The 13,658-nt window shown below is 42.5% G+C and overlaps 1 protein-coding gene and 1 long non-coding RNA gene across 7 annotated transcripts in view; both read right to left on the bottom strand.

The window, feature by feature from the left end:
* The window catches only part of otofa (otoferlin a), an 82,610-nt gene that overhangs the window by 50,374 nt on the left and 18,578 nt on the right, over positions 1-13,658 (bottom strand). For all 6 annotated transcript variants that reach the window (XM_030345776.1, XM_030345777.1, XM_030345773.1 and 3 more), the window contains exon 3: positions 8,606-8,694. In XM_030345776.1, the coding sequence (XP_030201636.1) occupies positions 8,606-8,694 (89 nt within the window). The remainder of the gene's footprint in view (positions 1-8,605; positions 8,695-13,658) is intronic.
* On the bottom strand, positions 11,957-13,627 carry LOC115534653 (uncharacterized). Its single transcript, XR_003974347.1, has 4 exons — positions 13,395-13,627; positions 12,542-12,600; positions 12,267-12,338; positions 11,957-11,967 (listed from the first exon to the last, which is right to left on the bottom strand). It is a non-coding gene; the product is annotated as an uncharacterized LOC115534653 (long non-coding RNA).

A 13,658-nucleotide genomic window follows, 5' to 3' on the forward strand; every position in this document is an offset into this window, starting at 1 on the left:
CAAACGCATTAAAGCATTCAGAACTGCTGTTTTATCCAGGCCTGAACATATTTTCAATTTATTCACACACACATCCCCCTTACCCACACCCACACACACACACACACACACACATCCTCACACCCAGCCACCCAACGAACCACACACACACATACTTATTTAAAACACATCTCCACATCTGAAGAACAACAAGATGAAACTCCAACCCCTCCTCAACGGTGCTGATCTTCTCTCCAGAGGCAAAATAACTTCCACTAAATCGACTAAACAACACTCACAACCCGGCACCCATTTGTCCGTTTGTCCATTTTTCTTTTTTCTTTTTTCTCGTTTAGTCTTCTGCTGGGTTTAATTGGTATGTGGACAATAGAAAAGGGCTGTGAGCTGATGTGTGAAGTGAGAAGCCCCGGGCAGCAGACTGAGAGGCTGATGAGACCAGCACCGCTGCCTCTCCCAGCACACACACGCACACATACACGTATCCGCATGAACACACGCACACGCATGCATGCACACAAACGCATACACACACGCACACACACACGCACGCACGCACACGCACGCACAAGCACATACACATACACACATACGCACGCTTTTCACACACACATACGCATAGGCCTGCACACACACACACACACACATATTCCCGCACACACACACACAAACACACAGACACCCTTTGGCTCTCTCTCATTCTCTCTCTCGCAGAGAGATGCTCTCTCTCTATGCTGTGTAGTAGATGTTTGTTAAGAAACAAATAGTGTGTGTGTGTGTGTGTGTGTGTGTGTGTGTGTGTGTGTGTGTGTGTGTGTGTGTGTGTGTGTGTGTGTGTGTGTGTGTGTGTGTGCGTGCGTGCGTGCGTGCGTGTGTCGCTCTCTCTCACTGTCTCCCGCTCTCTCTCAGGGGCGATGACTCACAATGTGTGAGTTCCTCAGCAGCAGCAACAAGGTTTTATTGGGTTTGACCGACGAGCAGGGGAATGAGCTCACCCCAATATGATCTAGACATTATGGGCATCCCACAGACACACCCACACACGCACACAAACCACACACACCCAAACAGATACTACCAAACAGATTCACACATACACACACGGAAACACCCAGCTCTCACTCACAATGCACACACACACACACACACAAACACACACACACACATACACACACACACACTCACACACACACAGTCACACACACACACACACGCACCTACACAATGGAATGCACACATTACGGGCCCCATCTTGCACCCAGCCTAATTGACTTTCTACACCGACGCATGTATCGTTGCTAGTTTGCCCAAAGCTAATATTCCCCCGAAGCAAACTGGCGCCACTACACTTGCGCCCTGAGAGGTGTGTTGGCGAAAAGCAGAGCCACAAATGATACATGGTGTTATCTCACAGATCGATAAAGCAGTTGTGCAACTGACGGAAAAATACCTGGTCTAAGTGAACTACAATAGCGCAGTTGGTGTTGCTATTTTGACATACCATGGCAGGTCGGAACTGCAACATAAGTTGGTTCAATTATTTGGGAAAGAACAGCTGATACAGGGGTATGAAGTTGTACTTTTAAAACATTAATCCGCAAACACTGTACAGCAATCACATATATTCTTGACACAGACATCGTGTAGAAGCCCATTACTTTTAGGATTAATGAGTATTTGATTGCGAATGAGTGTTTAAAAGAATGAAGGAATGCGGGCGCGCATGTGTGCACCCATCGGTTTAAACACACACAAACTACACAAGTAACACATGATGCAGTCCATAGCAATGTATATTTATTGCTAGAGAAGCTTTCTATTGCTAGAGAAGCTGTCTTGCTACGGTTTGTCATCCTCTGCGGTTACCTGGATAGAGAGCTATTTATCCAGAAGATCACAGAGATCACAGAGGTTTTTTTAATGGTTGTCTCTCTAATACTGAATAAGTACAGTCTGGAATACCACGAGGGAGCTGCCTTGGGCAGCTACTGTTAAAAATCTTTACAAATGACTTACCATTGGTCTTGAACAGGGCCAAGTAGTCCATGTATGCTGACGACATAACATTACATAAGTCAGCTACCACTGAGGAAGATTTGTCTGCAACTCTGAATAAAGAGTTGCAACTAATATCAATTCAATTAAATTTTATTTTATAGCCCTTTATCACCATTACAGTCTTAAAGGGCTTAACAGGCCAAATATTTTATGATCAGACTGGGTCAAGAATAACGGAATGGTCTTAAACATCTCACAGACAAAATGCATTGTATTAGGCTCACAATATATTACAACTAAATCCAAAACTCAATTTATCAATGAACGGGATACAAATTGAGCAGGTGGAAGAAACAAAGCTGCTTGGTGTCACAATGGATAGTCATCTGTCATGGTCTACTCACATAAACAACATAACCAAGAAAAGTTGGAGGGGGCTATCGGCGATCAGGAGATGTGCGGGGTTCTTAACATCAACCTCTGTGGTCCAGGTTACCAGGCACTGGTTCTGTCCCATCTTGACTATTGTCCTGCTGTGTGGACGAGTGCAGCGAAAAAGGACTTGAGAAAACTACAACTAGTCCAAAATAGAACTGAAGGGCAAGCGCGCCTTGCCCTTCAGTGTAGAAATAGGTCTAATATTTTACATATGCATAATGCCGATCTTGGCTCATGGTAGAACAAAGACTGCTAGCTAGTCTCACTTAATTTTTTAGGAGCATTTGTATTAGCAACAAACCTAATTGTTTGTACAAATGAAGTAATTACACTAGTAATAGACATAACTCCTCTACCAGGCAGTAATTAATTCAATGATTTACAATTATTGACTTCCGACTTCCGTTCCGCACTTCTCATTTGCGTTTCAGAACGTTAAAATAGGGCCCCACGTATTTTGTGTAAATATTTGTATTTGTGTGCACACAATATTAAGGCAAACAATTCTGAAAGTATCTTCATTATCCTATAGAAAAGCTCAAATAAAGCTACTTTAAGTTAATTAAAAAAGGTATCTTGTTTATCGCACAGTCACTGCATTCCTCCCACTTTAGTCCTGCTGCCCCTCCCCCTCTTCCTTTCTCTCTGTCCTTATTTCCCTCTAAAAACAACTGATATACTGCAACAACAGCCACATGGATTTCCCCACAGTTGGCCAATTCCTCTCTGCATTCCCCATTCACACCGCCCTTCTATACAACACACCAGCCTCCTTCCTTCTCACCAAACACATGGTATCCATGGTGATGGATAGGACCACTGGCTGCAAAGCAAATGGCTTCAACCGTCCTTTATGGCTATTGTACCAGGGCTACAAGTTGCTGAATAATTGAAACTGGCAGGGCCTATCGTGTTCTAGCTCACATTTTAGCACTTCAAAAGGCCACATTCAATATTGATGAAACCATTTACTTTCATCCGCTATATAATTTAACGTCTCCCTTCCCTTTCTGTCTTCTCTCTATTCTCATTATTTTATCCTGGATTAATCTTACATTTAAATTTTTTGGTGTGTGTGCTTCATTGAGGATCATGTAGAAGTGTTGTGTATGATGAGGAGGAGTGTTGTGTATGAGCAGGAGAAGTGTTGTGTATGAGGAGGAGTGTTGTGAATGAGAAGGAGGAGTGTTGTGTATGAGGAGGAGTGTTGTGTATGAGCAGGAGAAGTGTTGTGTATGAGGAGGAGTGTTGTGTATGAACAGGAGGAGTGTTGTGTATGAGGAGGAGTGTTGTGTATGAACAGGAGAAGTGTTGTGAATGAGAAGGAGGAGTGTTGTGTATGAGGAGGAGTGTTGTGAATGAGAAGGAGGAGTGTTGTGTATGAGGAGGAGTGTTGTGTATGAGGAGGAGGAGTGTTGTGTATGAGGAGGAGGAGTGTTGTGTATGAGGAGGAGGAGTGTTGTGTATGAGGAGGAGTGTTGTGTATGAGGAGGAGTGTTGTGTATGAGGAGGAGTGTTGTGTATGAGCAGGAGAAGTGTTGTGTATGAGGAGGAGTGTTGTGTATGAGCAGGAGAAGAGGCCTTGAGGATGTAGAAATGGCTCCAGAGCTCCGTATCTCCTGGAGGCAGCGCTCCTGCTGGGAAGCAGACGCTAATCTGTTTTTGAGAAGGGTGTCGAAGGGAAATGGACACCAGACTGGGACGTGATTGAGCTTCTATTGGCAGAGGAAAGGTTCTGATGGACCGTACAATGCAATGACCAGGCTCACCTAATGCACAGATCGACACCAACTTGTGAGCACACGCATGCACACACACACACACACACACACACACACACACACACACACACACACACACACACACACAGGTATATCAATAAAGACAAATGTAGCTTGAGAAAGTGTGTTAATATCATTTGATAGAGCGGTGTGTTTAGCATCAGCTCTCCCCACTCCAGAATGATTTCCTACTTCCTTCTTCTCCATTACATTGAGCTGTTTGCTCGGGATGATTTCCTCAACGAAATTAAATTTTCTATTAACCTGCTCAAAGTATCCATCCAGATGGCATATTTGATCCTTTGCATGCAATAAGTTTGCATTGAATACCTACTGCATACTAATTAATCATCTGATTAAAATCCCCAGAATATAGGATTGTATGGATTGTGAAAAAAAGGATGTTAGCAAATGATTGAAGAAACCTGACAGTAAAACAGCTTTTGCTTATCTGGACGATTTTAATTGTAAAACTCTTGACTTTTGACAAACACATAGCCATCCTTTATACCATTTTAATGGACAGAAGTTACACTATATGCATGACATGGACCGAGCTTGGCAAAAAGTAAAAAATAAAGAATGGAAAATGTACCACAAATGAAAGCAAGAAATAAATTGGCTGAAAGTAAAAGAGAGATTTGAGGAAAAACTAAAAACAGTGAGGGAGAAGCGAAGATACTGAGGCGGACAGGAAAGGAGCTTTGGTTGAGCGCTCTCTGCATGAATTATACACCAGCTTATCTTCCTTCAGTGGGATGCAGAGTCAAAGAAAACCCCCAAAGCTCATACGGGAAGATAAAATGGAGAGAAAGCACTGCGAAGGCTTCCAAAATACCCACGGCAAGTATTCAAACTGTCACAAACTCACAGGGACCGGGTTGACTGTAAACCATTTCAAACACATTTGAAGCAAACTGCGCTTTGCAACCGTGCTGTCAGTTTGGCAGGTCGTCTGTTGTACTGGAACACCATCAGCACTGCATTCATCCATTGTCCTCATGTCCCAGCAGCTGCAGCTGTAATGAGCCATTATAAAACATATGTTCCAGTGATACAATTAAACTTCGTAATCAAAGGACTTTCTAGGAAGTATTTCCACATGGGCTTCACACACGCTGAGCCAAATTGGCCGTATCGATACAATTTCATAAACATGCTTCAAAACAGTAGCAATTCCCCCCTTTACAAAAGCATTACATCTGTCCTTCCAACATACTTGCAACTGAAGTAGAGAAAGTAAAATGTGTATAATTTGTTGTGTTGCATACTGTGGAGTGCCTAGATGCCCCAGACCCTCCATAAGGGGAGAAGGGGATCAGACCGCTGGCCCTCTCCCTCAGAGAGACAAACTGGGAGTTTGTGACAAGTTATTGACAATCCGTATTGTCCAGTATTGTCCAGTCAGTCCTGCATGGTTTGCAATGGGGAACTCCTGCCGGCCATTAGGCTACAAGCCAATGTCCTAGCCACAAAGGCAGACACAACCTCTCCCCAAAGGGAGGACGGTAACAGCCCAAGAGAGAACGGTGAGCGGCCTTGAAGAGGAGCCAAAGCTTTAAGAAATACAAAGAAGAGGGACACCACAGAAGAGGGACCTGTTGTGTGTGCTGCCTATGTCCCACCCCTTTTCCCCTTGACGTCCAACCGGCCTCCGGGGTATATAACCCCTCACAGGAAACCTTCCCAGAACTTGGATCAGTTGGATTTGCACCTCCCCTTCACCCTCAAAACTTTTTGGTCTTTTGTACACACCAAGTGGGCCTCGGTTCCCTCAGACCGCCCAGTACGCTATTTGATAACTTATCTAGGAAAGAATGTGTCACAGCAATTGTGTAACAATTCAACAACTGTAAGCCAGTGGCTGCTTCCCTATTGGAGTTGTTCAATCAATACCTGTAATAAGGATGAGAACAGGAATCGAGCAGCTTGTCTGAGCGGCCACGGACCGTCAGACCAGGGACAATAGAGGAAATGAGTGATAAATTGTGTGTGTTAATTTTGCCAGCTGGGAGACGGACTGGCATTGTATGTGCAAGTGTTATGTAATACAAGCCAGCTCATCCCAGTTGTGTTCTAAGCGTGTTGTGTGTTTCTATACCCCCTCCTCACAGCCAGGGAGAGGTATCGGTTCCACTGGCCCTTGGGACCAGGTGTGAGGACAACACAGTTTACGACCACTCCTGAATTATTTACACACGCTCAACCCTGCTCGTGAGGGTGTGCCCCCCTTTGTATGTGCGTTTGCGTGTCAGTCAGTGGTGGGGGCAGTTTTTGAAAGTCGAATGAAACACAGTATGACTGATAGACACCAATAGGGACACTCAATCACAGTAACATGTGGCAAGTCAGACATGGAGAGATTGGCTAGCATGTTATGAACTGGTTCTGAAGAGACGTTCCCGTCACAAAGTCAAGGCTCAAAAGCCGTATAGACAGATACAGAAACATTTGAGCTGCTGTCTGCAATTTATTTTAGCAAAAAAATCATATTTGTTGAATTCTGTTTTAATCCTGACAGCGATCAATAAATCAAATATTCTTACAAGATGCAAAAAATAATCCTGTATCTGTGGTTGTCGAAGGCCTGTCATTTCATTCAGCCCTAATAAAATGATTGGATGGCATTCCTGTCTGTCTACATACCTACCGGTCTACCTGCCCGGCCCGCACTCTGCCCTGCACTCATTGTGCGTGACCCAAGTCCTCCACAAGGCTAAGCAGACAGCTGAAGCAAGTGAACTGGTCACGTGTTTTGGTAGACGGGGTAGCCCCGCCCATTCTGCCGGCGATTTGAGTTCGCCCTGCACAAGGGCCTGGAGAAGAGCAATACATTTCTTTCTGCTTCCGATACGTTTCAAGAGCTGGCTGTTTCCCTTAGCGCGCTATTGGCTGGTTTAACACAATGACGACAGGGAAGTGACGGCAAGACAGTCAGTTTAACTAGGCCCGTTGATCACGCCTCTTGTGCTGAAGAAAATGAAACACATTTCATTTGGATGCTTTCAAAATTTAGCCTGATCTGACATCCTCCTCATCATGGCAAAAAATAAATATATCCCTTTTTTTATTAATGTTGTCATAGCAAAATGTTTACAAATTTATATTTGTACACTTTCATTCTGACCAGGGGCCCCCATGCATGAATAATGAATGGTAATGATGTGATATTAAAAAATATAAATATTGACTAAATATATCTAATGAATACACATTACAATTTACATATTAGCAGATTAACTGCATTTTCAATGACAAACTTACATTTTTCATCTGTTTATTTTTAACCATTTATTTGAACAACACCATTTTGAGTAAGTATGTTTTAAGGTCCAATGCTGTCTGTCCTACCTTAACGGCTTACATTTATCATAGCATATTTGATACTAATCAAACATAGCATTATCCTAGCATCGCTGTATAGCTCCAGAGCCAGAAGACACTTCACCTGAGATTATTATCAACATTCAAGTAGTAATCCCCTTCTTTATGACCAGTAACTATAGGTTAGATCAGTGTTATCAGGGCTCTACTAGTCTGCTCTGAGGGGACAGCTGTGAGCAGTGATAAAAACAGGCGCCATGCAAACAAAGCATCAAACAATTAATCCTGTTTGCTTTTCAAATATATTCCGTGGGCAAGCCCCATAAATCATTGATCATCTTATTCACCTGGACAGGCACGCATGCACACGGATAATAAGGGGACACACACACACACACACACACGCAAGCAAACACACACACACACACACACACAAACACACACACACCCCCACACACACACCAAGTATTTGTATGGTGAGTGGACCCTCACCCTAGTATTGTGAGCACGTGTGCACACGCAAACACATGCTCCCATACACGCACGCAAACACCTGCACAAACAAACATGCCGGAACCCACTCTATAGACACACGAAAAACGCACACAAACAAGAACAAATAAGAAAAAATAAAGAAGTATTAAAGAGAAGAAAAGCTGGTCCCCAGTTGATTGTACAGGTTCAACCCTGCTCCATCTCAATTAGGCCGCCCCTCTGTTAGTCATAGCAGGCCACCCTGTTGTTCTTTCTCTAATATGCGTGGTGGCTCACTGTACAGGTCCGTCAATTATCCCGGTCTAACACTCTTTCATTTCCTGCTTAAAGCTGTGATGGAAAAGTCCACTCATAGCCTGGCCCGGTGGTTCTCTGTGGGCCGTCGCCGATTCACTCAATTTGAACAAGCTCCGCGGGCCAAAACCAAAGACTGCACAGTGCACTTCATTGGACATGGCACAAGCCCTGTGTCTTTTTGATAGCTCCCCAACTGTGATGGATGGATAGACAGAGGCTGCATGTCAGCTGTTGTTGGATGGGATTATCTTGATTGCTTTTTTTCCACGCCTCACCTGTTGGTGAAGACCTTGCTGTAGTTCAACACTTGCACCTCCAATATCTCGTTGCCATCCAGCTTGCTGCCGGTCGGCCATCGGAACGTCTGAAAGAGAAATAAATGAAATTGTTTTTAATTTGTGTGTGTGTGTGTTTGTTTGTGTGGGGGGCGGTGGGTTATCCAGCTATTTGCCACCATTTTTAACTAAATGGATTTTTTGTCTGGTATGGTTGACACTAAGACACTGTATTATACTGCAGTACTTTTGATGAGCAATGAGATAAAGGGGAATAAGAAAGATAGAAGTCCTATAAGCACTCACTAATGTTTAATGTTTATAATACAGTTTGTGGGCACATATTAATATGACGCCAGGCCGACTTCAATATTCTTATTTTGAAACTAACCTTTATGGACATTACTTTCAATACAATTGCAATGTGATGTGGATTGTACAGTTGTGTTTAGGGTTGATTACTACTTATTTAGTCTTGAATTCCTGGCATCTGAAATGGATTTGACCACGTCTTGGACAGCAATCTCTTTCAGTTTTCATCTATTTGTATCTCTTTGTCTTCCATGGACATGAAAATAAATCACTTTCATCAGTCATAAGTATCAAAGCAAACCACTGACAATTAGCATAATTGTGTACTCTAATATGGATAGAAAATACGCAGCTGTAATATTATTTTACCATCAATTAAATTGTAATAATAATGCAATAACATAATCTTCCCTACACAGAGCCAGTAAAACCACAGTCCAATCATTGGTCATGGGGAATAGCCTATTTGTGTCGCTAAAAGATGATGATCATTAAAAACATTCAGATGAAAAATAAAGATGCTTTCAAAATCCATTACTTTGCACTTTGCACGTTAGCGCTAGCCACGGTAGAAGCATAAAGCTGTCGAGTTATCATATCATGCCTTTCATTTCACATGCCGTCGATTTCTGCCTCCTAAAGATCTCAGCATGGACCCGTGTCGCAGCGATCCTGAGATTGAGGAGGGTTTGGAGATTCATCCCCGGTAGGAAGCGAGCAGAGGGAGACCAGAGGGAAGCCAGGGGTAATTTAGGAGCTCATTGGCCCCCTGCTGCCTGATTCACCAGACTACGGGGGTCACTTGCCAAGGAAAATAAATTAAGATCATTCATTTATATTTTCATGCTTTTTACAATCCAAAAATATAACGTTTTTCACATAAATAGGACGGACCGTAGCTACGACTTGGCAACGGGAGGTATTCTAGACTAGTCCTAGAAGGACTAGAATCAGTGGCGATTTTGGTTTGGAAACTCTGGTGGGGCCCATGCAGGAAAATATTATAACGCAATCCAGAAATACCACATAAGTGAGCTATGAGCCAGAGAGCTAATGTGACGTCCACAAAAATGTTATCTATGTTTTTGTGAATCGTATTATACTTTTGTGTTTTTCTGTAAGTAACTAGGGTTGCTGAAGTTACATGTAGGATTTGTGTAGTCAATGTAGTCACACACGCACGCCCGCATTCATAAATTATTTTTAACACTCACTCGCGGTAAAACAATGTTTTCTCACGATGAAATACTCTTCAATCCTAAAAGTTATGGGCATGTACACGATGTCTGTGTCAAGAAAATATGTTTTTGCTGTACGGTGTTTGCAGATGCATTGATTTAAAAGTACACGGTATCAGCTGTTCTTTCCCAAATAATTTACAAAAAATGTGTGGCTAGGTAGATGAGAGAAGCAAAGTGTATGCGCGATGTGCACAAGCAACATTATGCATGCGCCTCCTCCTTTCGCCGAGCTGCCCCTTGGGGCGCAAGATCATTCCCTAATTTACCGACGCGTGGCGCAGGAGGGAAAAGAACGCTCTGCGCCAGTTGCAAACTAGTAACGACACATGTGCCAGTGATTAAGGCCCCGTCCACACGAAGCCGAAACGGGCGAAACCGTTACGGTTTCGATCTATCCGGTTTCGAAGTATCTCCGTAAAGACGAAGCCAAGCGAAACCGGATAGATCTGTAGAAACGCTGTAGTAAACATTCCAGGCCCATAAGGGGCGCTGCTTCTGGTACACAAATCCAGAAGAAGAAGAGGCGAGCATGCGCATAAAGGCTGCCCCCCGAACCACTAACAACACAAACAAACAGCTCTTCTACGATGGCGAACTAGATTCTCAATAAATAATGGCTTAGCAACCCAACAAGGGACATGATATGCTGCAGAACGATTACAAGCTTGTAGTCCGCCATCATCTTTTTTGTTGTGATTTCTGAGACTCCGCGGGCTTAAGAGCCATTGGCTAGGAGGTCGAGGGGTGGGGCGATGACGTCATGGTTTGCGGTTTCAGTCGGTTTCAGGCGTCCACACGAAACCAAAACGAAACCGGATAGATTTGAAACCACCTCCGAGGGTGGTTTCAGAAGTTTGCGGTTTCGGTCAGCGGATTCGCCGGCTTCGTGTGGACGGAAGGCCGAACCGTACAAGACCTTTGCGGTTTCGCCATGAAATCGGCTTCGTGTGGACCAGTGGCGGAGCCAGGAAATTTCCATTGGGGTGGCCAGGATGGGGCCAGTGATAATTTTTGGGTGGCAAGCATGTGTCTCACCAGGAGATGCAGAGCTATTTAAGACACATACAACAAACATCTCAACATTATTCGGAATTCAGATGAAGGTGCAATAGAAAATTATTCAATATATTTAAATTGTTCTTATACCTAAAGGCAAAGTAACAAAGAAGCTAAAACTTAAAAAAGAATATACACTTATTCTGTATTCATACTTGTTTTTAAACTGTGCTGATTTACCGATTGCTATTTGTGTTTTTATTTGTATTGTACGACTGAGTCGAACAATGGTTGTACAGATATGCATTGACAGCAAGGTATTTTATAGTAGAGATGTCCTCAGTTTATGGCGACAAGCCAAGTCAATTCTCTCAGTGTATCATCAGGAATACAAAACAAGGATACAAAATTAGAAGTGCAATGTTTTTTTTAATCAAGTCTGATCACAATATGGATTTATCTTTAAATAACAAAAAGTATAAAATACTGAGCTAATGTATAGAAATATGAAAATAAATAAAATAACATCCTGAATACAATTTGCTGAATTCCAACAAATGTAAATATGACAAGCATTAACAGCCTGTTTAAATAAGCAGTGTCAATTTTTCTTCAATTCGATTCATAAACATCTATCAAACACATAATAACAAACATCATATTCACAATGGGTATTAGGCGGACTCTGCAAGATTAGATTCAAGTTTGAGCCACATTTACACATATCAGAGAATCCAAACAGTGACATCTCATTAAAACTGAACACTTCAAAGACTGTCCTTAAAGATCTATCGGTTCTTGATTTGGAAATGTCTGTTTGAAAATGGAAAAAAAGGCATATTCAATTATTAAATTACAGCAGAGATTAATAACAATCAAGATAAACTCATACATTGGAGTGTACTATCCCATGTTACATCTAATGGATTATCTGAACACTATAATCTGCTTAAAACGTTATAGATTTGAGGCCATTCATCCAACTCTACTCCAGTTGAGGACGGTGAGTGGTATGACTCATACCTGTTTATGAATTATCAGGCCACTGTATCACATTGGGCAAAACTGAAGTGGAATTAAAGTGTCCAGTATGTGTGAAAGAGTGAGTATACCTGGAGGTACCTTGGGCCGCCACTCGTTGTTGGAGGCTCCTCTCTCTCGCTGTCTGAATCTTCTGTGGGAATCTAAATATGTATATTAAAAACATTAATAGGTGTTTAAAGTATTTTCCACAAGGTGTAATGATCCACTATCCAAGTATTTCACAGATACAAAAGATTAAAATTCATTTTCTACAGCATTAAACATATACAATATAAACGTGTGGACAATATCGATGAAAAGTTAGCAGAAGAGTACAACATACAATGTAAGATTGACAATTTACCTGGGGATCCACTGGGGCCACTCCTCAGGGAGGACTCTTCTGTCCTGCTCTCGATCAATCTTTCAGAAACATCAAAAATAATTACAATAAGGTGTACAGGTAATTTTCCTAAAGGTTTTATAATGCATGCTATATAGTGTTTAACAAACACACTATAAGCTAAAGTATAATATTAGTGAAAGTGTCTCTGGGTAGCAAATACAAATATGCCATACTTTAATGTACTGAAAAAACAAACTGATACGTTTTACAATGCACTTTCAACCTTAGTGTGTAGACAAACTTTAAGCCAATTGTAAATAAGATAACCTCATACCAAGCTGTACTATATGTGAGTCTCTATACTGTATACCTGGAGGTCCATTTAAGTTGCTGCTCTCTGGGGGCGCCTCATCCTCGCTCTCTGCCTGTTTTTTCTCCATCTCACCCTCATTCTTTGCCTTAGCTGACTTCTTTCCACTTGCCCTGAAGAAGGACGCTATGTCTGCCTTCTTCCTCTTCATTATTTTTCCCTCTTTAATGACACTTATCCAAAATGCAGCATAAATACTGTATATACCTGACACAATCATAACACGTTCTGGCAACAATAGCAGTTAACAGCAAATAACTTGATCGAAAGTCGATCCGAAGTTGCAAAAACAAATACGTGTAGAGACTAGAGAGATTATATTAAAACACTGTACACAATCTCGCAACGTAGTTATCAAATACAGCATAGCATATAGCAATTTTAACAGTTTACTATGTTCTCCTCCGATCTACCTTGCTTCTAAACTTTGCAAAATAGATAGTCATGGGTGGGATAGTCAGTTATTAGAAGACAAAAACAACATCCATTATGATATCATACCTTTCTGTTTTGGGTTTCTTCACTTAGCCGCAGGTGCCGGTCGAAGCGTCAGGTGGTAACAGGCATTCAGGGCATGCTTGAGCCGTTTAATTCAAATACAGGACGTGTGCGCGCTGCGCGCGGCTAAAGGGTCCGGCAGTGTACTAGCGGTGCGAGAAAGGTTCCGCATTTTTCCACAGCCGTCAAAACTTTTGACCGCTGTGATCCGGTGCTTGGGGTGGCCAATGGGGTGGCCGAGACTCTACGGGGGGTGGCCGTGGCCAC

This window comes from Gadus morhua, chromosome 21 (assembly GCF_902167405.1).
Source record: "Gadus morhua chromosome 21, gadMor3.0, whole genome shotgun sequence".
NCBI lineage: Eukaryota > Metazoa > Chordata > Actinopteri > Gadiformes > Gadidae > Gadus > Gadus morhua.